The 27,170-nt window shown below is 41.5% G+C and overlaps 4 protein-coding genes across 4 annotated transcripts; 2 read left to right on the plus strand and 2 right to left on the minus strand.

Moving 5' to 3' along the window:
• Positions 1 to 527: 527 nt before the first annotated feature.
• LOC306751082 (tyrosine-protein kinase Yes) lies at positions 528 to 10,527 on the plus strand (the record flags this gene model as incomplete). Its single annotated transcript, XM_079234608.1, has 11 exons — positions 528 to 810; positions 2,811 to 2,910; positions 3,477 to 3,575; positions 4,173 to 4,276; positions 5,145 to 5,294; positions 5,726 to 5,881; positions 6,340 to 6,519; positions 7,256 to 7,332; positions 7,607 to 7,760; positions 8,873 to 9,004; positions 10,319 to 10,527. The coding sequence occupies 11 exons, from the start codon at positions 528 to 530 to the stop codon at positions 10,525 to 10,527; spliced, it is 1,644 nt and encodes a 547-aa protein (XP_079090734.1).
• A 1,587-nt stretch (positions 10,528 to 12,114) lies between these two features.
• On the plus strand, positions 12,115 to 18,589 carry enosf1 (enolase superfamily member 1; the record flags this gene model as incomplete). The annotated part of the gene is made up of 15 exons (XM_079234003.1): positions 12,115 to 12,195; positions 12,295 to 12,397; positions 14,161 to 14,276; positions 15,301 to 15,387; positions 15,491 to 15,517; positions 15,603 to 15,675; positions 15,798 to 15,836; positions 16,024 to 16,106; positions 16,187 to 16,309; positions 16,384 to 16,518; positions 17,153 to 17,194; positions 17,279 to 17,408; positions 17,606 to 17,705; positions 17,798 to 17,879; positions 18,436 to 18,589. The coding sequence occupies 15 exons, from the start codon at positions 12,115 to 12,117 to the stop codon at positions 18,526 to 18,528; spliced, it is 1,314 nt and encodes a 437-aa protein (XP_079090129.1). The 3' UTR covers positions 18,529 to 18,589.
• A 114-nt stretch (positions 18,590 to 18,703) lies between these two features.
• On the minus strand, positions 18,704 to 21,921 carry tyms (thymidylate synthetase; the record flags this gene model as incomplete). The annotated part of the gene is made up of 7 exons (XM_079234004.1): positions 18,704 to 19,100; positions 19,179 to 19,250; positions 19,350 to 19,525; positions 19,602 to 19,703; positions 20,292 to 20,466; positions 20,875 to 20,948; positions 21,696 to 21,921. 7 exons carry the CDS (start codon positions 21,919 to 21,921, stop codon positions 18,963 to 18,965), a joined length of 963 nt encoding a protein of 320 aa, XP_079090130.1. The 3' UTR covers positions 18,704 to 18,962.
• A 988-nt stretch (positions 21,922 to 22,909) lies between these two features.
• On the minus strand, positions 22,910 to 26,565 carry LOC306750764 (clusterin-like protein 1; the record flags this gene model as incomplete). Its single annotated transcript, XM_079234237.1, has 7 exons — positions 22,910 to 23,113; positions 23,719 to 23,933; positions 24,578 to 24,706; positions 25,132 to 25,555; positions 25,657 to 25,827; positions 26,230 to 26,378; positions 26,475 to 26,565. The coding sequence occupies 7 exons, from the start codon at positions 26,563 to 26,565 to the stop codon at positions 22,910 to 22,912; spliced, it is 1,383 nt and encodes a 460-aa protein (XP_079090363.1).
• Positions 26,566 to 27,170: the final 605 nt, after the last annotated feature.

Consider the following 27,170-nt stretch of genomic DNA (forward strand, 5'->3'; position numbering starts at 1 on the left):
GCTGAGGGCCCTTTGAATTTTAAATGTAATACACAGCGCTGCTCTAATTTTTCTCCATGTCAAGGCAGAATGGAGCTTTTAATCCGTCACTTGTCTGTAAACATTAAGTGATCTCTTTATGGAACAACCAAGACATGCAGTAGATCACAACCACATGAAATGATAATCACCTTTCTCTCCATCCGTTTTGCAGTTGTCATACCTCAAAGCTGAACCTACACGTTTGAGTTGTGTGTGGTTCAAAGCGGATTTACCATTTACCCATATGTCCCAGTTACCGCATGGCTTATAGTCTTAGTGGGTCGCAACAACAAAATGATTCACTTGAAAATATCAGGTCATTAGATTTGTGTTTCATAACGCACGTCCATGCGCCTACAGGCCTTATGTTGCCGCCGTTAATCCTGCGCCTCCCTTGGCCCTTCACTTTATTTATGTATCATCACTGATGAATTTGATGGAATTCTTCAATCTGCCGGCATCAAAGTGACGGCTTTGTGTTGTGTCTGTCCGGGCAGGACGAGACGATGGGCTGCATCAAGAGCAAAGAGGACAAAGGCCCCACGATGAAGTATCGGCCCGATATTTCCACGGCGTCGGACCCCAACTCCACCATAACCACGCCCCACGTGGGTCACTACGGACCGGATCCCACCCAGCTGCAGCAACCTCCCTCCTCTTCATCGGGCTCCGGGGCTGCAAGCTTCAACCACAGCCTCACGCCGTTTGGCGGCTCGTCCGCCATGACTCCCTTTGGAGGAGCGTCCTTCTCCGGCCCCGCGTCCAACTCCTTCTCTGGCGCTGTCTCAAGTGAGTCGTGTTTTACTGTAAGATGTCACTACAATGTTGATGACGGTCTTCATGGAGAGAATTGCCTTTTTAATATCCTACTTGTGGGTTTTTTATTGATGTAGCCCTCTGGCTTCAATGCTGACCACAGATTTATTTTGCAATAAAACTGTGGCTGCTTATCTTCCCAGCAGCCACTCGTAATCTTCCTATCCGTCAATCAGCTTTCTGCTGTGGTATCTCATTTTGAATACCATATTGATTTTAATTTCATATTTAAATCAAGTTGTAGGGACTTGGCTTGCTGCAGATGTGTAATCCATCGTGTTTCAGTCATGCTAACAGAGATGGAGATTTGCTAGTGCAAAGGAAATTTATCTGACTTTTGTGATCCCAATTTTTTTTTTATATCGCCACCGTGAGGTTGACGTTTTTGGTTTTTGAGATACATTTTTCAACAACATTTGGATGGTATGCCATGACATTTTAAACACACATTCATGTACATTATAATAACATTGCTCTTGCATCATGCTTTTGTATGAAACTTTGATTTATGACCAAACAGCTGCAAAATTGACATTCCCCTGACTTACTTTATGTTTAGAGCTAATTAGAAAACCTAGAGCATGCCGTTACGCAACACTAAACTCTTGTTTCAGCCAAGTTTGGACAGCGTTTTGTCATTTTTGCTATGTGGCTTTTCTAACTAATCTGCATTTATGAAATGGCCAAACCTACGATGAAGACAAAAATGTCATGAGTAAAAACAAGACATAGAAGAAGCAATATACAAACAAATGTCCTCTTACTTTTGTTTGTATCTATGACTTGTTCTTATTTAGTTTGCTTGTTTATTTAGCATCATCCATTCATTTATGTTTCCTTATTTTTGCTCTTCTCTTAGGTCAGAGATATTGTTTTACAAGTGGTTGAGAAAATTTTGAACAAGATAAAAAAAAAACATCTTGGGTTTTACAGTCCACAAATTGTTTGTTCAACACAAGGCAACATATTTTTTTAATTTGAGGACGTCACTAGTGCTGAATTCCTTCTTCTTACAGCTTTTTTATTCCAATTCTTGGGCGTTTGCCAGAGTTTTTGCACGCGGTGCAACACCTGCAAAAATCTGCCCTTATATAATGTTTAAGGCGCTAGGGGCTAAAACATGCTACAAAAAAATACTTAACACTGAGCTTAACGTGGTCAGTGTGCTGATCCGTCATGTCGGGGTCACGGCTAATGCCCCAGCCATTGTTATTTTAACTAGCTTTTCCCTGTTAGAGTTAGCACAGCTCCTGCTATCATCTGTGATCACCTTAAATGTGTCTGAGCAGCTTACGGCGATCCTAAGAGCAAAGGGATGAGATAGGACCCTCCTGTTTCGATGGGATTTAGGTTGTAATCCTCCTCCGTGTTGGATTATATGCTCTCGGGGGGAGTGAAGGTGGCACTGCCATGGTGTGGATAATGAGATTACTGGTGACAGCATTGTTGTCGGTGGTGGGTATATATAAATATCATCTGTCTGAGGGTGTGGCTGCACAGCAGGAAGATTGTTTTACAGGAAGCTGGCAGAGTTGATTTTAACCATCATTTACAGAACTATGTCTTGTATAATTTATAACATGTTGTATAATCTACATATACATATGGATCTACATCAGTATGGATGTAGATTAAAACTATACGGCAGACAAACCTATACAAACTGCTTTAATGCATTGCCTTTCCTTTGGCTTGAGTCGAGTCACAGTTGTGTTTACATGCAGAGGAAGTACTCATACAACAGAATTATAAACCATAGAAAATCAATACAGTCGGAGCTCTCAGACCTTGGCGAGACAGATTCATCTGCCTTAATGGGCCATTTAAACAGTCACACACACAAATAAAACAATTTCCTGCTGGTCCCTCTCGTCTTCAGCATCATAATGGCCTCTGCTATTATGTGTTTACTCTATTTCACAAGCTCACATGGTAGTTATTTATTACAAATGCAGCTGTTTTTCTGTTTCTAGGCGGCGTTACCTTCTTCGTGGCTTTGTATGACTATGAAGCTCGAACTACTGACGATCTTTCGTTTAAAAAAGGAGACCGCTTCCAGATCATCAACAACACGTAAGCATCTTCCCCAGTTTCTCTCTCAGTTTTTATTTCTCTCTGTTTCCAGTGATTACGAGATGACTCCCTTTCAAGCAGTAATCCTGAACTGCACCTGTTCCTTGTGTATCAGTATTCATGAATACATTTGATTGCGACTTGTTTCCTGATGTTGGCTTTCTGCACGGGGCTGTGGATCTTTTATTTAATTCATGCTGTGGCAGAATTGTCGCCTGAGGTTACAGCATTGTCATGTAAAGTAGATTAGTCTTATTGAATTCCCATTGTGACGACGTGTTTCAGTTCTACCTCACATTTCAAAGAATCAGGGGGTTTAAATGAATGCAGAACAAATTACTAGAAAAGCTATGTGCCTTCAAACCATTTTTTCCGTCAGCCACCATAATAGCGAAAGGAAGGATAATTCTATACAAGGCTGATGCCTGAATTATTAACCATGAACCGCTATTAACCAGTTTTCATCCAGCATATCAGTCATGGCAGGATATGGTAGCAGGCCTTGGTTGACTGTTAAGTGGACAAGTCATTTGTCTCATGTCTCCTGTGTCATTGTCCTCCTGCAGAGAGGGAGACTGGTGGGAGGCTCGCTCCATCAACACGGGGAGAAACGGCTACATCCCGAGCAATTATGTGGCCCCAGCTGACTCCATCCAGGCTGAAGAGTAAGGCCTTGTTGTCGCCTCGTTCCTCCATCTACGGGGTCTGCACCAGGAGACTAACAGCACGAGCATGATCCCATCTCACGTGGCTCACAACACAAATATTAACACCTTCACAACATGGAGGAAGCTTCATAATGGGATTTTGACATGTCACATACCATGAAAAAGTATTTTTTCAGTGCTTGTGCGCATACTTTTGGGTATCTTGGGTGCCGACCGACCGACAGACTGTGAAATAACACAACCCAGTGAGTTTTTAGATCAGAAAACATGTGATCCAACAAGCCCATCAGATTTCGCTTGCCGGCTCATTAGAATGTTCCACCATCTGAGTTTCTCCACCTACAGCTGGAGACTACCTTTGCAAAGGTGCACTGTATTTTTTTTGCAAGCCGATCAGAGCAGACTGGGCTTTTTTTTAAAGAGACAGAGGGTGAATACAGGTATATTTAGACAGTATGAGGAAAATAATGTGTTTTTGGAACCTTTAAACATGTAAACATGTTTGAGTAGAAGCCAAAGATACGAATATCAATCTAAAAAATGATTTAAAGTTTGAGTTAGGCAGGTTTTAATATGTGTGCTTCCTCTTGGCAGGTGGTACTTTGGTAAAATGGGACGCAAAGATGCTGAGAGGTTGCTGCTGAATCCAGGAAACCATCGAGGAACTTTCCTCGTGCGAGAAAGTGAAACTACTAAAGGTGATGATCGCTTCTTTATGAACAGAGTAGGGTAGTAGCAGTGTGGACAATGCTAGCCTGCTAAAGGTTTTAATCATCAGTACGTAAGACGAGCAACTGCAAGAAAATGTCTGAGGTTAAAACATTGTAGGAAAGAAGTTCACGACAACTCCCACTGAGTATGAAGCACTCAAACACACTAACTCTGTTGATAAGAACCTAATAATACATTCATTTAATATCACTTCACTTTTAAGATTCTGGGTCAGAGTTGTTGAATTTTGAAACAATGGTTTTGTGTCTAAATGCAACACACACACACAAAAAATCTCCCTGACTGGTTTCTTCTTCTCCGCAGCAACATCAGCTGATAATCATGGGTGTTGCAGTATTTAGAGCACAAGTCAGACAAGCAAGCAAAATGTATTCGTGGAGCACTTCAAGACGGAAGCTTTCCAGGAAGTAGAGAAGTAGTAAAAGTTGTAGTAAGAAAGAGGGAGATAAAAGAAACAGAGAGTACAGTGAAATTACAGCCCCGCTAGTGGCTCAGCGAGGCTTTGAACTAAATGCTAATACGCTCTTCTCTTTAGTCAGTGCCTGGCAAATATGTTAGCTTCATTTGGGAGTTATGAGTGCAGTCTGCTGATCTTCTGCTCTCAGTTTGCTTCTTGATCCATCACCTGTATAGTTAATAAGGATCTGTGTGCTTAAAACCAAACTAATGGAGGAAAATCAGAGGAGTGTTGAGGAGAGACCATCATAAAGAAATAACTGTGACTTTACATTAATAAATAGTACCGTAGTTTCATCTTTTATAAGCAGCATACGGTCCGATCTTTGGCGCTTTTGTGTTGCGATGGATGAAGAGCTTTTCCCTCGTCTCCTCCAGGTGCTTACTCTCTCTCCATACGAGACTGGGATGAGGCCAAAGGGGACAACGTGAAGCACTACAAGATCCGCAAGCTGGACAGCGGGGGATACTACATCACTACCCGAGCCCAGTTTGACACCTTACAGAAGCTCGTCAAACACTACACAGGTATGCAGTTTGCACTGCTTTCCTCTCTCGTCTCTCATTCATCGTTCATCAGCAGTCTTTCATCTCACCTGAACATTACTCTCCGTCACACCTGCTGCCGTGTGCCACCATGCAACAGGCCCCAGAGATGAATAGTCTTTCATTTTAATAACAATTGATGGAGCAGTTAGGATTTTTGGGCCTCGTCCTTCGGCCGGATGAGAGTTGAGGTTTAAATCTCTGTTATCCCACTTCATTTCAGCATGACTCTGGAGCGGCTTTTTGGTGTATCTCATCTATATTTCATCAGAGTTAGCTTAAGAGCATGAATTCACCCACATCAAATGGAATGAATGATGCATGGAACGCTGTATCTCGCTGCTTCGGAGGACTGATATGTGTGTTTCTGACACTGCTTGGGTGTAATGTAGCGTTGTCTCGCCTCATCACAGAGCATGCCGACGGGCTTTGCCACAGGCTGACCTCGGTTTGCCCAACAGTCAAGCCACAGACCCAGGGGCTTGCTAAGGATGCCTGGGAGATCCCCCGGGAGTCCCTGCGACTGGAGCTCAAACTGGGCCAGGGCTGCTTTGGAGAGGTCTGGATAGGTAAGAGCGAGACGGACGCAGCAATATGTGCAGAAAACGCTTTCTGGCTCCACAAATTTGTTTCGTATTCGGTCGTAATTATCTCGATAGAGGAATACTGTTCACAATGTATGTAGTCGAACACACACAAACACCCCGATGTTTATATTTATTGTGTCTATTTTTGTCCAAACTGGGGAATCATCCACTTCCTGCAGTCGCTTCCTCTGTTTGTTGTGTTCTCTTTATCTCCAGAGATCGTCTCGCATGGCTCGAGACAAAATAATTTGAACCTTTTCGAACCGCGGGCTCGTATCCGCTCATCCCAGACATTCTTCTGCGAGGAGTGCATGCATGACAGCACATGTCTGAGCAATTACAAGACCTAATTAATGATATTGTCTCGCTCCCAGCCCATTAACAGCACTCATTACCCCTGCGGCCTGTGGGCGTTTCCCTCCCTATCTTTGTCTCTGCAGGCACGTGGAACGGCACCACTAAGGTGGCCATAAAGACGCTGAAGCCGGGCACCATGTCTCCCGAAGCCTTCCTCCAGGAGGCTCAGATCATGAAGAAGCTCAGGCACGACAAGCTGGTGCCTCTTTACGCTGTGGTGTCTGAAGAACCCATTTATATCGTCACAGAGTACATGGCCAAAGGTACACCCAGACGCCTGAAACATACCTGAAAACCTTTCTGAGATGTCTCAACCTTGGAGGGAAGATAAGACTCAGCGGTGTCCTGTTCCTCGACAGCGATGAGGTCTATTTTTAAAGAAATAGAGGGGAACATCTTGGCCTGTAGATCGCTCAGGCACTAAATTGATCTTGCAGGGCTTTTGCTTTTTCAGTCACTGCACTGATGTATGATATATGGTGATTTCCTTTAAAGGCAAGATGTAAATGTTATGGCTGTGTTAATTAATGCGATGCACAGATTGAAAGTCATTGAGAGTCCCTCGTGGTTCCCTGAGGCCTGAAACTGGGAATGTTTAATTGAAAACTGCAGTGGATTTATGGGAGGTTTTCAAAGCATCAGCTGCAATGCGTTTATTTTTGTAATTAGATGTATGTGTGAGTAAATGTTAACTCTATGAGATGTGCCTCTGTGTGTCTCATGTTTGTTGATCTACAGTGTGTTGTTGTTAACTGATGTTGAATTCTCCTCTCTTCATGCAGAAAACACTTTGAATCGCAAACCAATTCACCTTCAAGCTTATTTTGATATTCAGTTTTCATTTCCGAAACCCGATATAGTAAATATCGAGGGCGGAATTCACATACTTAGCATTTCATATCGCAGAACGTTGGTATGCAGCTGGTATAGTGGCCCTTTTATTGCTCCCACCGTATATCATGGCTGCTCTGCATTTATGACCTGTCACTGCTTTTGTAGGGAGCTTACTCGACTTCCTCAAAGAGGGCGACGGAAAATTCCTAAAGCTCCCCTTGTTGGTGGACATGGCTGCACAGGTGAGAGAAATCACACATACCTGTATGTCTTTTGTTCCTGGAGTACAGAATGTGTGTGAGTGAATGTTAAGTTTCTATTTTAAGCCTCTGATTTGAAAAGCAGCCTCAGGTGAACATGTCTTCCTCGGTTTAGTTTTTGCTCTTTCATGGTTTGCTTCCTCTCTGTGTCTGACAGAGGGCTTGATGTTCTGAGCGCGAGAAGCTAAAAATGATCTTTCTGAAGCAGCCGTCACGAGACGCTGTCAAATGTTATTATTTTTCATTTTCATTTCAGATCGCTGACGGCATGGCTTTCATCGAGAGGATGAACTACATCCACAGGGACCTGCGCGCCGCAAATATCCTCGTGGCCGACAACCTGGTGTGCAAGATCGCCGACTTTGGCCTGGCCAGGTTGATAGAGGACAACGAGTACACGGCGAGGCAAGGTGGGCGGGCCTACGACACACACACACACACACACACACACATACGCAAACCGTCAGAGTCACAGGTTGGACGAGGTGTCAGCATAGAGCAGCGACCTCACAACAAGGACGACTCCCTGTTGTCTCCTCTCACGGTGAATGAGGGTGATGGTGGAAACCAGATGCTCCTGTTCCCTCTGATTAGTTGCACTTTTCACTTCGCTTCATCTCACTGCAATGGCTGCTACTTAAAGGGCTGGTTCACCCAAATTACTGCCGTACCTGTCGCGACATCTGGCTGTGTAGATCATTTCAGTTTTATTCGTCTGATATGTCTGCCTCCTAATACAATGGGGCTCTGCTGCTGTTACTGAATGTGACTTTGAACTAGAACGACGCACTCAGTTAGAGTGCAGATCTGTCGCCAGATGTGTCTGCAACGACCACCGCTGTAACGTTTGATCGAATGATGACAACTCACAATTAGCGTAGAAAAGTATCTCCCACAAAGAAAGATGTGTGGATTACTGAGCATTTACCAAAACGTAGTTTCTGAAAAGACACGTTAACGTAATTTAGAGAGAGAAAAAAATATGGGTTTTTATATAAATGTGTTCTGTGCTTGTATTTTTTGAATATTTAGGTGAACCAACCCTTTAAACACACGATCCTTAATCAGGTCCTTAATATTCATTCGTATCCATTAAACCTTCAATTTATTCGAGACATTTCTCTGAGGTGTATTTACAAGCTCAATTACCCAAAAATGATGTGGTCTTAATGATTCAATAGGTCTCTTTTCACAGCAGGGAAAACCCAGTCGTAAATAATGAAATGAATGGTGGCTGGCTTTCCATTTCGCTGCTTTGGTTTCAGGTTCCTGGTATTGTGCATGCTTGCTCACTATCACTCTCCCAGGAACACTGCAATAGGACAGAGGCGTTGCATTGTTATGAGTAAAACATGTGCTTCTCCTACCATGACAAGTCAAAATGTCAAGTCAAAATGTCTGCTGTGAGATTGTAGGTCACTGTGGTCATTGTGAGTCACTGGAACTAAAGCCAGGCGTGGAGGCGTACGCCCTCTGGTGGAATCCCCTCACCTCACCCGCTCTCCTCTCCATAACATTACAGGAGCCAAATTCCCAATTAAATGGACGGCCCCAGAGGCGGCCCTGTACGGCCGCTTCACCATCAAATCAGACGTCTGGTCCTTTGGGATCTTACTCACTGAGCTCGTCACCAAAGGCAGAGTGCCCTACCCAGGTAAGTGACAGTGACACACACACACAGACACACACACACACACTCATAAACACACTGTGGGTGTGGGAGAGAAAGAAAAGAAAAGTGCAGGTTTGGTGACAGTGATTCACTGCCGGAGTTATCAGCTTTCAGTCTGTCAGTTAGATGTCAAGCTGCCATGCTTGTTAATGTCTGAGGATGAAGTGAAGCCGCCTGACATTGTCTCTGCTGGTTGTTTATGCCTCTGCAGGAGGAACACACACACACACAGACACACACACACACACACACACACACACACACGTTTGAGATTAGATGAGACCATCTGGTGGAGGACGATCAGGAGATTGAACACCACTCTTGTTTATAACCATCTGCCAGACTGACACTACCCTGGGGAGCAGTGCCTGCAGTGCTCTGCTCCCCCTTCACACGGCTCCATCTTCTATTAGATGAAGCGCTGAAACAATTAATAGACAACAAATTATTGAATAAATAATTTAAGAAAATGTTGGAAACTGTAAATGTGCTCATTTTTTTGCTGAAAGTTAGATAAGAAGATCCATACACTCTCATCATATCTGCAAGCTAAATATGAAGCTACAGCTAGCAGCCCTTTAGCTGTGCTTTTAGAGGGACTTTCAGTAGTCGTGATGTTGACAGGCAACAAACAGGGACTTCTTAAAGTTCAGTTTATGAACAGATTTAACAAACAGGATATTACCTGTGAACTAGTGAGCCAGATATGCTGGTTGGTGGATTTTGTTCCTTTCGGAAGTAGCCAGGCGAGCTGTTTCTCCCTAAGCTAAGCTAAGCTAAGCTAAGCGTCTCCTGTAGCTACAAATCTAGTGAACAGATAGGAGAGGGGCCTCCATGTACGCATCTAACTCTCAGCAAGAAAGCAAACGAGCGCATGTCTAAAAATGTGGATTTATTGTTTGAACTATTCAACATTTATCAAGAAAAAATAACAAATATATTTTCTGGTTTGAACCTCATTTCTCTTTTGTATATCTGATCTGCTCCAATACATTAAAATATTATTGTGGAGTATTTTTTAACATTTTATACACAACATTTTTTATTGTTTCAAACAATTATCCCCTGAAACCTAAACGTAATCCCACCCACAAAACATGAAAAGCTCTGACAGTCCTTCCTGTCTCCTGTCTTTTGTCTCCTGTATCCTGTATTCTTTCTCATGTCTCCTGTCTCCTGTCTCCTGTCTTTTGTCTCCTGTATCCTGTATTCTTTCTCATGTCTCATGTCTCATGTCTCATGTCTCCTGTCTCCTGTCTCCTGCCTCCTGCCTCCTGCCTCCTGTCTCCTCCTCAGGCATGGTGAACCGGGAGGTACTGGAGCAGGTGGAGCGAGGCTATCGCATGCCCTGCCCCCAGGGGTGCCCAGAGTCCCTGCACGAGATGATGAAGGTCTGCTGGAAGAAGGACCCGGACGAGAGGCCCACGTTCGAGTACCTCCAGTCCTTCCTGGAGGACTATTTCACCGCCACAGAGCCACTGTACCAGCCTGGAGAGAACCTATAGCCTGGACCCGGATCCCTACGCCAGGGAGGACACTTGCTTGAAGACAAAACGCTCTTAATTATTGGACTCTACAAAAAGTCGACTGGAAACCAGACTAACCAGTCGCATAAACCACTACTTGCTCCACTCATTCTTTATTTTGATTTTGATTTTTTAAATTGCTTTCTGCATCCGCCATCATTTCATTTTACTTTATTTCGTTGTTTTTGTTGTTTTCATTGATGGTACGAGGCACGTCTTGTGTGTAATGTTTGATTTTTTTCACAAAAACATTCATGACAGTTATGCTAAATACATGTTTGGTTCTTTCTCATGAACGCAGACTATTGCTGTAAAAAATAAGCTGTGATTGTGCTTTGCAGTAGAAAAACATGTGGTTTAATGTGGAGATCTCTCCCTCCATTTGCCTCCAAATTGTATTCTTTTGTGGCAAATTGGTGAATTATGCATCAAAACAATTAATTATTAACAGAGATAATATATTAAACTAACAGGGAGAAGCTCTCAGGGGACTGATGGTCATGATCACAGTCCATTTGACAGTAATTATTTAAAAGTAAATCCCACACAGCTCAACTTAAGCTACACTTCATCAGCTGCAGTGCAATTTCTTATTTGTTACACATCAGTGACTACAATGAGACTGTGACATGGTCTTTAATGCCTTGTATTTTAAAATGCATTTTGACTTTTTTGTTTTTATTTTATTTTCTTCTATGTCCCTTTTGTTATCACACGACTTTATCACATTGTATTCATATCAAATGATTTTATCGCTTCATCTGAAGACTTTCCTGATTGTCCATCATCATTGAGAAATCTCTGCTGACATTTTTTTTATTGCCATAATTCTTTCTGTCCCTCAGTGAGGTTGTATAATCTCTCTGTGATCACCACAGAGACATGCTTACATAAAAGCAGTGTGTGTAATGTGTCAGTGAGTTAACCAGTGATGAAACTCGAGGACTTGCGGCTTCTCGCTGAGCCAGATTGACACATCTCGGACACAAGAAGATTTTACGAGCTCTTTCTAAAAGTGGAAATCATTAACAAAGCCACGAAATTAATGGGAAACAATCGTTTTATCGTCTACAATGTGACTAGCCGCACTTGGAACGCTTTCATGTTCATGTATCTAAAGTGGCTCTGCAGAAACTATTTGTATAGCAATGATGACAGCTTTTTTTTTTTTTTACAGGGATCCTATCTTTGCATTTGGCTCCCTTATACTCATTGAGACAGTATTACGATGGGAATAACACTAATTGACGACGACTGGGCTTGTAAAGAAGGGCTTTGTATATTACAAAATGGTCATTTTTTAAGATTATTAATAGAATCGACAAGATTGCGAAATATATTTGGGAGGGAGGGAACGGGTGCAGTCTCATCTGGGGAGTTTGTACAATAAAGACGTGATTTTACAAAGTCTCGTTGTATTTTTTATTTGAAACGTTTTGATTGGTCCGTGTTTTAAGTGGTTAATGTTTTAAACCAATGAAAGGCGGAGGTGGGCGGGATCAACTGCTACAGGATGCCTGAGCAGGAAGTGCAAACGGGGCCAGAATCACAAGACAAAGTTTAAACATGTTGCACAAAATTACCAGTTTGACAGTCAGGGATGTGAGATTCCCGACTTCTGTGGAGCAACACGGCTCCGACGCGATGGTAAGGGAGTGTGTGCAGCTGCAGCAGCACTGTGTGCGTGTGTGTGTGTGTGTGTGTGTGTATATGTGTGTGTTTACATTGTGACTGTCCACTCTGCAGCACACCGACCCGGATTATTCGGTCGCGTACGTGGTGGTGGACACGGACTGCGGGCTGAAGGGCTTCGGCCTCACATTCACTCTGGGGAAGGGCACGGAGATTGGTAACATTTCGCTGCCGCGTTCAAGTGCTCCTAATAAACTCTGAATTTTATTATATTATATATTAAAAACTTCCTCGAGCGTAAATACAACTTCATGCAAGTTCCAATCCAATCATTGCATTTGTGAATTGAACCAGAAGGTTGTTGGATACAATAATGTAGGCCATATTATATCAGCTAATTATATGAAATGCCAATTATTCTATTAATACACTTAGTTTTTTAGGTCTATAGGAGAACAGGGTCAGTAATGAAAGAAGGTTTATTCTTGAACAGATGCAGTTGTCTGCTCACAATATAATAATCAACTCAAAAGTGAAAGACACAAATGTGTTAAATTAGTGCATTCTCCCACAATTCCCAGGATGGTTAGGACACTTTGTTATTACATTGAATGAATTGCAATCTAAAATTGAAAACCTTATATTTACATGTCACAATGTCAGTGTACACATTATTTCTAAGACACATACAATGTTATATACAGTTAACTGTATATAACATTGTATGTACAATTCTTATATTTTCATAAATGACTGAGATCTGGAATTCTTCTCTTTGGAGTCTTCGTCCACCATTTGAGTAAACATTCACTCAGTGACTTCACAGTGGGTGTTATTCAACTAGGAAAAGCCTCTGTCTTGTTTTTGTCTGCTTTTTGTTGATTTGTTACAAGTTAATAACTATAAACAACGCTCCCAGCCGTCCCTAGGAGAGCAGACACACTTCGGACTCACGCTAGCTACCAACAAAAAGTCAGACTATATTATTACACGACCATCAACTGCTACAGAATAAGCTTTTCAACATTTTGTTTTTGTGAACTAAAAACAGTATGGTGGAAGAAAAATAACAAAAAAGCCCCAAGTTAACTAACATGCTGTATATTTTTAAAAAATGTGATTAAAATGGGGGTTAGTCAGAAGATCTCCACTTTAATTGACAATGTCCATACTCGTCACGTTCAAACTCGAATAGGAATAAATAGTTCCTTTTCAACGTCTAAACTCTCCCAGCTATGCTCTCTCTCCTACACAAATAATAATAAATAAAACATAAGACCACAATGGTAAAACCACTTCTTAATAATTAAATGTTAACTTTAAGTATCAAAATAGGTTACATCTTTTTGACTGGACTTGAAAGCAGCATTTCTTTTCTCACATGCCTTTAAACAAATCTGACTTATGGAAGCCCATTTCTGCAGTGTGATGAAAAAATAAAGCCTGTAAATCATTATAATGGGATACTATCTCAAAATAATGACTTAAGATCTCATAATTATGTATATGATGTATTATGCATCATGAATATATTAATAATACATATATGAATGACTATAAATAACAGATCATTGCTATGAACAATAGGTTGTAGCTATCAATATCAGATCATTGCGATGAAACTCTATGCATAGCAATGATCTGTTAATCATAAATAATGTTTCAATAAATAACGGACCATAACAGATCTGTTGATGAATAATAGACCGTTGCCATGCTATATTACGAGATATATTACGAGCCATATTTAAGTCCTATATAAGTCACATTCTGGCCAGAGGTGATTTATTATAAAGTCTAATATAGGTATATGGTAATGTACAAAGATGAACCTTACACCGCCATCTTGTGGTAATGTATATTAAACACAATTTAATAATTTCAGGTGCCTCTGTTCAAAGACTAGTGCAATGAAACATTGGGTCCGTATGAGGTGTGGTGGTCTTCCAGAGGCTGATTTGTTGTGATTTTGCCCCCCAGTGGTCTGTGCTGTGGAGGCTGTGGCTGGTCTGGTTGTTGGGAAATCTCTCCAGGAGATTGTGACCGACTTCCGGGGATTTTACCGCCTCCTGACCAGCGATGGCCAGATGAGATGGGTGAGAACCGCCACACGAGCATTGGAAAAGATACCGATATGCAGCCTGACGTTTATTATATTTAAAAGCAACTGTCTCGTTGTAGAATAACTCATCCGTCTTGCTTTACAACCTGGAGAGAGTGACTCACCTCCTCTTATCTTGTCATAGATACCTTTTTGAATCCATTTATTCTTATTCTAATAAGATACGTGGCATCCGTCTGATTCATGAAGCGTACCGAGATTCCAAAATAAGAGCCACATGAGTTCAATTTACAATCATTCTGTCTGTCATCATGGCAAGCTGCTGCAGGCGTAGCTACTGACAGGTCTAATCTGGTTTCTGAAGGTCCCAAAGTCCTGATGAAGATCGATGTGCCAAGACGACGAATATACACGATAAAATAAAGGCTTTTCGGGTAGTCGTGTCAGGTGCATGCAGCCAAAGAAGTGGCTCTTTGGATCCAAAGAAAGGCTTTTTATAATGTGTGCAGAAGGTAACACAAAGCGAAAACCTCTTTTTTTGAAGGTGTCAAAGTCCAGATTTAGACTGATGGGACAAGACAAATAAAAGTGAGTAAATGTGAGTAAATGTGCGCTCTTGAATCCAGGCTTTTCAAAAATTAGTATCAGGTGCATGCAGCCAAAAAAAAGTGGAAGAGGCTGTTTGGATACAAAGCAAATATACATTTTCCTGATTGAGACTGATGGGCCGTGAGACAAATAAGATAAAAGTGAAAGGGTTTGCGCTTTTTTTTCAAGAAGTAGAAGAGTCCCTTCAGATATAAGAAAAAGCAATTTATAATGTGTGCAAAAGGTGAGCGTGTAAAAAGACCTACTAGTTTATGAAGGTCTCAAAGTCCTGGATAATGATTACAAACTTTTAACACTCTTTTTACTGTCTTTATTTCTATCAGGTCTTAATTTTGGTGTTGTCTCTTGTCTTTTAACCCATTTTTGATGCACACCTCCCGATAAGCGTAATTTTACAGTGCCACCTGCCTTTGTAAGTTTGAACTCCTAAAGGGGGGTGTTTTTACCAGTTAGGCCCAGAGAAAGGAGTGGTCCAGATGGCCGTGGCTGCAGTCCTGAATGCTGTGTGGGACCTGTGGGCGAGGGCAGAGGGCAAGGTGGGAACTGTTTGCCGAGGCACGATTAGAAGAAAACAGCATTTCCTTCACAGGCTTGACACTTCCTGACTCATGATCTGTTGCCATCATTTTCCCCTCGCAGCCGCTGTGGAAGCTGCTTGTTGACATGGTGAGTCACGGGGAGTTTAGACATCTGATTTATGTCCAGGATGTGACCACATGGGAAATATCCTGTCTTATGTGTGTCAATTCAGGATCCCAAGCAGATTGTTTCCTGCATTGACTTCCGATACATAACCGATGCACTAACGGAGGAGGAGGCTGTAGGTGAGACTGGTTTAGCACGAATAATATACGTTCAGTACAGTTTGGGCATAGAAACTCCCCTTTTTGCCTCCGTGCAGTGTATTCGCATCAACACTCTTTAACGCGTCTCTTTTCTCATTCAGACATACTCATGAAGGCACAGGAGGGCAAGCAGCGGCGAGGTGAGCACACTAAAAAGAGACATTAATTACATGGCTGGGATTATGCGGAACGAAATTGCCTCTTTAGACACTACCAAGAGTGCTTTTAGCCTGCGTAATAGCCCCCTGCGCTCCACTATTGCTCTATTAAAACACACTTCTCATGGAGTGTTTATAACCTAAGTGGACTGCTTCTTTCTCCTCTCAGAGGATCACATGCTGCAAGAGGGTTATCCCGCCTACACCACCTCCTGTGCGTGGCTCGGATACTCAGACCAGCTGCTCAAACAGGTCTCTATGCTATGAAATAGTTACAACCCCCCCAAAAAAATCCTTTTTCAAATAAGCGTGACAGTTGTGTGTTTCTGAAGCTCTGCACAGATGCACTGAAAAGCGGTTGGACCAAATTCAAGGTGAAAGTTGGTGCTGATCTGGAGGACGATAAACGCAGGTGTCGCCTCATAAGGCAAATGATTGGGCCCGATAACACTTTGGTATGTTTCCCCCACCATCCACCATCGCATTTGTATCAAGAAATAACAGTGTACTAAAGCGCTATTGTGTTAAGATGATCGATGCCAACCAGAGATGGGACGTAGCCGAGGCCATCAGCTGGGTGACGAGCCTGGCGGAGTTCAAGCCTCTTTGGATCGAGGAGCCGACGTCTCCAGATGACATCCTGGGTCACGCCGCCATCTCCAAGGTGAGAGGGGAGGTAGATTTTCCATGTTGAAGACATGAAACAGACAAGGACAGTCACGTAAAACCTTTAATAGAAGTGAGTACGGTTCAAAGTGCTTCACAGATGACTGACAACCCAACTGACACATGAGACGAAACAAGTGTGGACCGAGAAAATAAACAGATACAATTATTTTTTGCAAAAAAAAATGCTTAATAAATAAAATGTAACAACTTCAGTCCAATGCATACCAGAAAATAAAATGTAATTAAATGTGATTTAAAAGCTCTAATAGTAGTAGTAGTAGTAGTAAAACAGCATGAAATATAAACTAGATTAAATATGATAATAAAATAGAATAAAATGATACAACTCAAAAACAAAGATGCATTTTACTTACTTAAATACAACAAAGTGAAATTATTCAAATGTCTATGAACTGTTATTAATCAAAGTAAAAAGCCCCCCACTCCTTCAACATAGGAGCAAAACACACAGATGGAAGGAAGGAAAACCTTGGTTTGAGTCTCTTTCAGGTTCTACTTTAAGTGTTCAGTCCATTTGTGGTTGTTTTGTGTTGCTCTGCCTCTGGGCTCGTTCAGTAATCCATCCACTGTTGAAGACGGATAAAAGATGTCTGACTTTGTCGTTGCAGGCTTTGGCTCCACTCGGCATTGGAGTGGCAACAGGAGAGCAGGTCAGAGGTCGCGTTTGTTCTCGCACACGCATCGCGGGGCCGATGAGCTGATATTTCTGAGTTGGCTTGCCGTTTCCTCTCCAGTGTCACAACAGGGTGATGTTCAAGCAGTTCCTCCAGGCCTCGGCCCTGCAGTTCGTCCAGATAGACAGCTGTCGGCTGGGCAGCGTCAACGAGAACCTGGCTGTGATGCTAATGGCCCACAAGTTCCGGGGTAACGACAACAACAAACAGGAGTAAAGTAGTATTATACCAGTCAAAAATATGAACTCCATTTTCACAATTTGATGTGATGATGTATTCAGTTATATTTTTGACTGGTTTCAGGGCTCCGTAAACGTAGCTTTTCAAAGTGTGATATCTGTATGAAAAACATGGCGACAACACACGGACTGCTGTTTCTCATCTCAGTGCCCGTCTGTCCTCACGCTGGAGGAGTCGGCCTCTGTGAGCTCGTCCAGCATCTGATTCTGTTCGACTACATCTGTGTGTCTGGAAGTCTCAGCAACCGGTGAGAGCAGGATTCCCTTCAGTCGCCAGTTAGGAGCTTTTGACTGAAACCAAATTATTTTCAGCATTGTTTTGTTTTTTTTTTCTTTGCAGAATGTGTGAATATGTGGATCACCTGCATGAACACTTCACCAGTCCTGTGGTGATTCAGGACGCCCACTACATGCCTCCCAAGGTAAGATGGACAGGTAGAAACTATAACGTACAAAATGAATGTCTACATTACTCTATAAGTAAGTGCCTCTCCTTTGCATCTTTTATGCTCGTTTCTTTCAGCCAGTGGTGGAAGAAGTACTGAGATCTTTTACTTTAGTTCAAGTATGCATTGTCAGTGTAGAAATACTACACATGTACAAGCAGAAGTTTTAATAAAGCAAAAGTACAAGCATCAAACTATACTTCCCAAAAGGTCAAGTACGCAATTTGGCGAATGGCCTATTTCAGAATATGTATTTGATTTTATTGAATTACAATTATTAATGCATGAATATGTCCATAATTATATTGCTGCAGTTAGTAAAGGTGGAGCATATCATTCACTTAATATACTTCTGGGTGACTTGTGAATTTTACCAAGAGATCAAGTCTTAGTTTTTAAACAATCTTTTTACATTTAGTCTAATGTGAATCTGCAAAGTAATTTAAAGGTATCAGATAAATGTAAAAAGCACAATATTTCCCTCTAAAATGTGGAAGTGAAAGAGTAGCAGAACTCTGCTTCTTGTCCTCAGGATCCGGGCTACTCGTGTGAGATGCTGGAGTCATCGGTGCAGAGACACCAGTACCCTGAAGGAGATGTGTGGACGCTGAACATGAACAAATAATCATTTTAGAGGGCGTTTTAATCTTATAATCAGACTGTTAGTAGAGTGAAAATACAATAACCTACATAAAGAGTGAAAGTGTAGCCGGCATTCAAATTCAGATCCTAGTTATATTATATCTTGTGTTGCTGCTCGGCTCCTTTGGGTCAACAATTGTGTACAAATCCAGCTGACACAGATGTCAATTCTTTATTTACAAATTAGATATTAATAACAGTTGAAAGAAAAATAACAATTTTTCACTTACAGTAGTAGAAGAAAGTACTTTTCTGTAAGAACTCGTGTGGGTTTAAGTGTCAATCAGAAAGAAATTAAACCACCATCTTTTGTGATTTGGATGCACTGACCTTTTAAAATATATGGGCTGTCTTAATTTACACATACTATACAGAGATAACGCGATACATTTTGTGATAATCATTAAAGTGGCATCTTTACACAGCCATCTGCATCTTAATGGTGGGATGAGGGTTGTAGTCGCAGATCTCAAAGTCTTCGGCACGGAAATCATCGATGTTCTCCACCTCTCTCAGGATCTTGAGCTTGGGGAAGGGGCGGATCTCCCTCTGAAGCTGCAAAGTTAGACAGATGAGCAAGTCAGAAACCAGGCCGAGAGCAGTGAGACGGAGCGCCGCCTTCAACCAACGCACCTGTTCTTTGAGAGGTTCGATGTGGTTGACGTAGATGTGAGCGTCTCCCAGTGTGTGAACAAAGTCGCCCGGCTGCAGGGACAAAAAAAAAATTAAATAAAAAAGGTGATGTGACCACACGACAATGCACTTAAAATTAGGTTTTTTTTTGTGTGACTAAAGTGCTCTTACTTTGAGTCCTGTGATGTGTGCGATCATGTAGGTGAGAAGTGCATAGCTGGCGATATTGAAAGGCACCCCAAGGCCCATATCGCCCGAGCGCTGGTACAGCTGACACGACAGCTCGCCGTCACACACGTAGAACTGACACAAGGCGTGGCAGGGGGGCAGCGCCATGAGGGGCAGGTCTGCAGACAGGCAAGTTAAAATGATCGCGCAGTTTAGGATTAGTTCAAGTCGAGTTAGATTTGGCACAAGCCGCACCTTTTGGGTTCCAAGCGCACATGATGATCCGTCTGTCCTCTGGGTTCTTCTTGATGGTGTCAATGATATTCTGCAGCTGGTCAACACCTTGTCCTGTGTAGTCTGTTGAGTTAATATGAAATGATCATTTAAGATTGGAGGCACAGTATTCTGTTTGACCAAGAAACAGTCTGACACACAAACCATCTGAAAAACATTTGTTTCACTTAGTTTTGCTTTTTTTTTAGTGTCAACTAGTGAATTTCAAAAGGTGCTGATGGGCTAATACCTTCAGAAGAAGCATCCACCCTTTTTACAGTTATTCTAAGCAAACTGCAGCTTAAAAAAATAAATAGATATATAAAAATAAATAATGAGTGGTATTTTAATGTTCTCATCTAGCTCCAGGCAAGAAGGTGAATAAAATGCATTTTTCAAGATGTCAAACTATTCCTTTAAGGCTAAGTAATTTAGCTGTTTTATATTATTTTAAATACATAAACAGTCATATTATTGTCAGATGATCCTACTTTAAAAAAAAAGAGAAACGTAACCGCAATCATAATACATTTGGTGACCTAAGGGGAGCTTTTTGAAGAAAAAGCATTTTGTGGGGATTTGATGTCTAAAATAGAAATGGAATCCTTCAACAAAGGAGTGTGATCTTGTGTGATCTTGTGTGAACTGGGTGTAGCTCTACGGTCACTGCACCTGCATGCATGTTTGTGTAGTCGGCACCGAAGTGCCTCCACTGGAAACCGTACACAGGTCCCAGGTCGCCTTCCTCTCTATCTCTGAACCCGAGGTTGTCCAGGAAGTCCCGTGACCCGTTGGCTTCCCAAATCTTCACCCCTTTCTCTGAGAGCTCTTTGGCATTCGTTGATCCCTGTGACCACACAATATAAGAGCTCAATTCAGTGCTTTTTCTTTTTTTTTTACACAAAAAACCTGAGACAGAAATGCTGCATGTTAACTTAAAGGGTTCAGCTCACATACATTGTCCAAAAAAAAATGAGAATTCACCGCATGTTCAGCTATATAGCCATCTAGATATTTTTGGGGTTTCTGATATTTAGCTCTGACATTTCTGCATTTGATGTAATGGAGTTTCTGAAAAAGCCATGTTGCGGTGTTTTCCCCCTACAGATATATGGATACGTGAAAACCTAAGCAATCAAACCCCAAACCATCTGCATGGCTATAAACCACGACAGGAAAGTGAGAAATGTTATTTTTGTAAAATAATTTGCTTGAATTGAAAATAAATGGGTCAATCTTGTCGTATCAATCTCACCTTAACAAACCACAGCAATTCTTCAAGAATTGCTCTCCAAAACACTTTCTTGGTCGTCAGCAAGGGGAACTGATCTATGAATGAAACCGGACAACAGGTTAGTGAACATTTAGGAGTCCAGTTAGTTACAACAAATCAATTCAAGTGGTGGAAAGTAACAAAGTACATTTTATAGACAAACATGCTGTATCTCTGAGGGTTTGAAATCTGCACTTTTCACATAAACACACAATGACAAAAGTCACATTACTTCATTACCAAATATGAGCAAGACGTGGATGAGATAAATAAAAAGGTGCATGCTTGTAGTTGTAAAGGAACTAATAAAGAAACCCGTCAGTGCCCCCTTGTGGTTAAACTATGAACTGCGGACAACAAAACATCTTTTCATTTCTGTACAATGTGATTTTTTTAAAACGTCAGACAATTTATCAGTCGGGTTACTGTACATTACATTTATGCATTACCTTAACTAGTTGTACTTGAATATTTGCATGCTATTTTAAACTGCTACTATTAAATTCAAAGATATGTGTACGTCTCCCTCCACTACAAATAGTTGTATTTATTAGTTACTAGGCAGATTAAGATTTTACAAACGTAACATGGTTACTTCATAAAAAAAAGGATGCAACGTTTATTTATTAAACCACATGTAAACATTGTATTATTTGCCATAATATACTGTATATATTACTGAAATGGGACATTCTGCATAGTTTACTTTGAGGCTGAGTTTATTTTGCAGGATGTTTGTTGCCAGCATTCCTCACATGGACAGTAAATGCATGCAAAGCCACACTAAAGGGAAACTAACACACCTCTCAGACTGTATCTGGACTGAGCCCCGAACACAGACACGACTCCCGTCCCGGTTCGGTCTCCCTTCCTGCGGCCGTGCTGCATGATGTACTCGATCTGATCCAGATAGCCTCGTTCATCGCAGAAAACACCGAAGTTCTTCTTCTTCTCTTCCGGCGCTGCAGACTTCTTCTCCTCCTCCACCTTAGGCACGTCTGCTGTGTGTATTTCTGACGTTGCGGGCATGTTTGTAGACAAAACGAGTCGCTCTCACGATTTGACAGAAAGAAGTGTTTTGAGGTTTTCCCGGGTGATTTTGAGGACCGCCTCCGTTATGATACGAAATCTCGCGAGAGTTCTGAAGAGAAGCGCGCCCTGCTTTTTACGCCTCTTATTTTGTACAGCAAAAACTCAAACAGGAACCATAACACATTCTTGACTGCCAAAAGTGAATCAGAAAATTCTATTAAAACTATAGTTTCAGATAAATAAATGATGCATACAAGTAAAAAAAAGATAAGAATTTAAAAGAAGTACATCATGATAAGGGTCTGCTTTGAAATTTAAATTTAATTGAATCTAATTTGATATATTTATGAAAACAATACAGATTGTTCCAAAAACACAGAATGATATACAAATATTATATCTACAATGTTGGTGTAAAAAGTAATTACGTGAACGATCATATTTCTTTGGATAACAATTGTACACTGGCTCAAGCACAGAGTACAATACATGTATTGCATACACATTTTAAACCCTAAGAATGAACATACGTACATACAAGTAATAAAAGCTGTGCATGTATAGGTGCATATTCAAGTTTTACAAAGATGGGCTTACTTGTTCAAGAACTGGACTCTTTATTCAGCATAACATTACTCAATGCAAGTGTAGAAAAACAAATATGCTTTTGAAGACCCACACAGGCAAGTCAGGAGCTTAAATATTTCCATGGCTACAAAAAACAATGCTGTATTGCACATGGGTGCATTTAATCCTTTAATACAAGGTCAATGAAGGATTCAATTTATGATTGTTTCTTAGTTACCTCATCATTATGGATTATAACATATATCATTTGCATTATGGGTGTTAGAATAAGATTGCATTTGAAGAAAAGCACAGGGATTTGAAATGGTGTAAAGTTGTCTGTTTCAAATTATCACATTTCATGTAACTCATATTAAAGTTGGAGCTCTGCAGGTGAAGCTGGGAGCCAAATAATGAACTAAGCCACAACGCTGCCGGGATCAGTACCTCTTATCTGCAGTTTACGGAGCGTCAGAGCCTCCTGAGCTACATACTGGATAAAAGCTGGCTCGTCCACCTCCAGCTCTGCGGGCACTGAGACGGTTACTGGGTCAGAGTCCAGTATGGTGACCACCACCCTGCTGTCCGCTCTCGGTCCCATGTTCTGCTGCTGTGCATTCACCTGAAAAACCTGAGAATGAGTTGAAGTGCATCCGTGATACAGCTGTGACCTCATGTCACAACTATACTTGATATATTTGTAACAATGCACTTTATACACTCAGTGAAACTGATTGTGGAATACTGTTGTCATGTTTTTGTGCCTTATTTTATATATATTTGCATACATTAGCATGTATAGCCATGTTTTTGTATTCTTAATTCTAATTCTAATTTGTTAAGTTTATTGCAATTCTGTGTGTAAGGATGAGCAAAATACGTTTTTCATTGTACGGAGTAACTGTCAGTTATCTGTGCATATGACAATATAAAATATCTTGAATCTTGTGATGGCAAAAACAAAATAATAAAATTAAAATAAAATCTAATAAGATTCTTTCCATACCAAAATAATCATGCACAGTGTGGGCTATTCTAAATACTTTGGCTTTATATACTTCGGAGTTGAACTTTGTTGATTAATTTTAGGGATCAAGTAAATTATCTGTGACAGAATTAACTCTGCATGTTGCAGATGGGATTAACTGGAAATAACATAAGTATTAAAGCGCATTTGGCTCCTAGCAACCCTCATACCATCCCAAATGACCATGACTGCAGACGTACTGTGATCACGCTGAAGGAGCCGTGTGGGCCCCCGGTGCCGGTGGACAGCTGGCCGACCCAGCCGTACTTGTCCTCCATGTTGCCGAGCCATCTCTGTGTGTCCGCCGTGTGCGTCTGGACCAGCTCCAGCCGGTCGTCGTACTGCTGACGCGAGGCGTTGAGCAGCATGTGCATCTCCTCCATCTCAGAGTGTAACTGCTGAACGCTGGGACACTCTGTGAGTACAAATGATCACACACAGAGAAGCGTATACATAATTGATAAGACGTCAAGAACAGAAAGACGGAGTAAAAGTCAACCATTTCAAACTGCTGCAACAGTGCAGTATATTCTATTGAATAAAAGGTCATCAGTTATATTTAAACTTGAGTAGTTCTCCAGCAGTTCTAATCAAAAAAGTGATTAAATGATTAGTCGATTCATTCCTCAGTCAACAATTGTGGTAACTTATTCAGTCAATAAGCAAAAATGCAAAACATAATCTTCTTTAATGTGAGCATTTGCTTTTCTCTGTTTTATATACCGTTAAATTAAATATAAAGCAATCAATCTGAAGACGGCATTACACCATTAATCAAACAGTCTAAGTAACAACCAGCCAAATAACCATCTAAATATTACCATCCTGCTAAATGTTTCCAAACGTGATGCATATTATACCTCCTCAGTTGAAAGTCTAGTTTTCAAGATTAACACTTCAAAGTGAACTCTGCAATCTAGAAGTTTTTAATTGGCCCCAATTTTGCCAGAATTTGCATTTAAGGTCAAGATAGGAACAGTTTGCAAATCTGTTCTATGTGACTGCGAAATGTACAGTATATGAAAAAAAAAATACACTTTTTTGTGCCAGTTATTTTACCTTTAGACAAATAATCTTCACACGTCTCGCACAAACTTTGGAGCTGCCAGCACTCTGATGCTTGTCTGCGGAGTTGTCTGCACAGATATCTGCTGTGTGACTGCCCCAAAGCAGACAGGGGTCCTGCACCTTTGTAGATGAACATACACTAAGAGATGTCACATTGGATACATCATTATTTTATACAAAGACCGTTTCAATTGAATCACATTGCGATTCGGTTTGGGTCCATGTTTACTTCCTGTCAGCTGTCATTCACATACTTTGCAACAAGGAATCTTTAAAAGGAAAGGTCATTATGTCATCGTGACACCATTTCTAATTTTGCAAGTATTTGTAGAGGCATATAACATGCAACCTGACAATAATAGGAAACATTACAGAGAGCGCTGGCTAATAGATACTACGTAGAGTTCAGTGACGTAATGACCCTTCCTTCTTTTACAGGTGTCTTGCACTGCAACAGGAAATAAATGAGATTGACACATTTGGATTGTTTGCAACTTTTAAATGGTATATACTGTTTTAACAAGTGTACGAATGGCATCAGATACCTGTGCTTGGTTGCTGAAAGTACTTCTCTGCTTCTTCGGTCACTGTGGAGCTCAATTCGTCGAGCACATTCCTCCCGAAGTCAGTCACTGAGTCGAGGATGTGATCCAGACCCAACGTCCTGAAGAAGCCAGCGCTCGAGCTTCCCTGCATGGACGACAGCGGGCTGGGCCGGACCTCTGTGGTGAAGGCCGCCAGGAAGGAACGCCCGAGCACCTGTTGCATCTTTTTGACCAGAGTGGTGCTCCGGTTGTACAGCAGGCTGGTGTTTGACAGCAGCTGGCTGAACGACGCGTCTGCCTGCAGAAACTCCAGATCTGCATCGTCCTCTGGGAGCTGGTTCTCAGGCGAGTTCTCCTCATTCTGATTGTAAACAAGCTCCGTGGCGTCCAGCTGGGCGGTCATTTTCCTGAAAAACGTCTCCACCTGCAGAGAGAGATTCATAGAAGGAATCATCACAGTTTGAGCCTGTGACAAACTCTTATCATTTTGAATGGCTGACAGTGGCTCAGGCACTGAGGTCAAACCTTGTATGAGAAAGAGGCAAAGCCGCGGCGACACGTAGACGTGAAGAAGGCCTTACAAGTATCTTCAAGACAAGGCTGACATTCTTCAAAAGAGGATTTGGTTAAATATTGACACTGCTGCTCAGCCTCCTCTAGTTTCTGCTCTGTTTCCCGGACCAGCTGCATCGCGCCCTGAAGGAGCCCCAACAGAGAAAATTCTGTCACAGATACATTACCTCTTAATAAGCCAGAGAGGATATGATGTGGTTGGCAGAAAGCCTTTTTTTTTTTTTAAATGACATTTAAAAAAGGAGATTAATCTACAGACAGTTCATTTTTCCCGACTGCAGTAAAACTACACCCCAAGTCCCTAAACCAGCTTTACTCCCACATTCATTATTCACTGTCTGCTTTGCGGTTTCTCTGTGAGGCTTTGTGTGGCTTTGCATTTATGAGGCAGAAAATATGTCTTGGCCTTCAGAATAAGGCACAAAGACTGGCATGTAACTGCCCCAACTAGACTGGCTATGTTCTGTGAAAAGTCATCGTGTTTAAATATACGTATTTTGATAGTGACGGAAACACAGTTTATACCTTCTTCTTGTCACTGCTGTGTCTCAGCACCTCCATGAGATGTCGGTGCTTCTCCTCTTTTTTCTCCATCGTGTACTTCACCTGCTTCACCCCGAGTAACGCCCGCTTTATCTCCTCATCAACACACTGTTCTCCTGCTGCAGACAGCTCTACACACACACACACACCAATGTAACATACTGCAATTCCCCAATATTGGCAAGAAGAAGTACATCTCAGGGTTTTTCCGTGAATGAAGGCCTCACCTCTCAGCGTGTCCTCGCTCAGCGGAGGAGAGTCCGCCGCACAGAGCAGGACTCCGCTGATGCAAAGAATTTGAACAAGCAGCCTCCTCATCGTGTCTTCACCGCTGTAGCAAAGTGCAGAAGTTACTCATTACTTTGCTATAGATCACCACACAGTACCAGCTCCTTATATAGATAAAAAACAGGCTTTTATTTTGATAATATTGAATGGAACATGTCATGTGCCAGTTAGTAACCTGCCACACGGTGGTGCCAGTTTCTCTCTTTTGATATAGAGGCCATTGAAACGTTAAAACAACAAAAAGAGCGATTTATCATCCCACAGTGAACTCATTAGCATGGACTATCACATCAGTGTAAAGCCTGATAAACATGATGCTACTGCAGACAACAGTCTATTTGATCACCTTACACAACAAGATAATAACCAGAATACACTGGAATTGAACTATTACTCTACTATACTCTTGTCAAAAGTTCAAGCTCAAATAACTATTTATTCACTTCTTAGCAAATAAGTTAGAGCATTCTTGTACTGTGGACATTCAGCAACAGTGTGCAACTACATATAGTACATATGAAATAAACCAAAATATAATAATATGAATCAAACGGGCACTATCCACATTAAATAAATATGTCATATTGTGGATCTTTTCAATGCTGATGCTAATTATTTTCCTTAACTTTCACTGA

This window comes from Taurulus bubalis, assembly GCF_910589615.1.
Source record: "Taurulus bubalis genome assembly, chromosome: 18".
NCBI lineage: Eukaryota > Metazoa > Chordata > Actinopteri > Perciformes > Cottidae > Taurulus > Taurulus bubalis.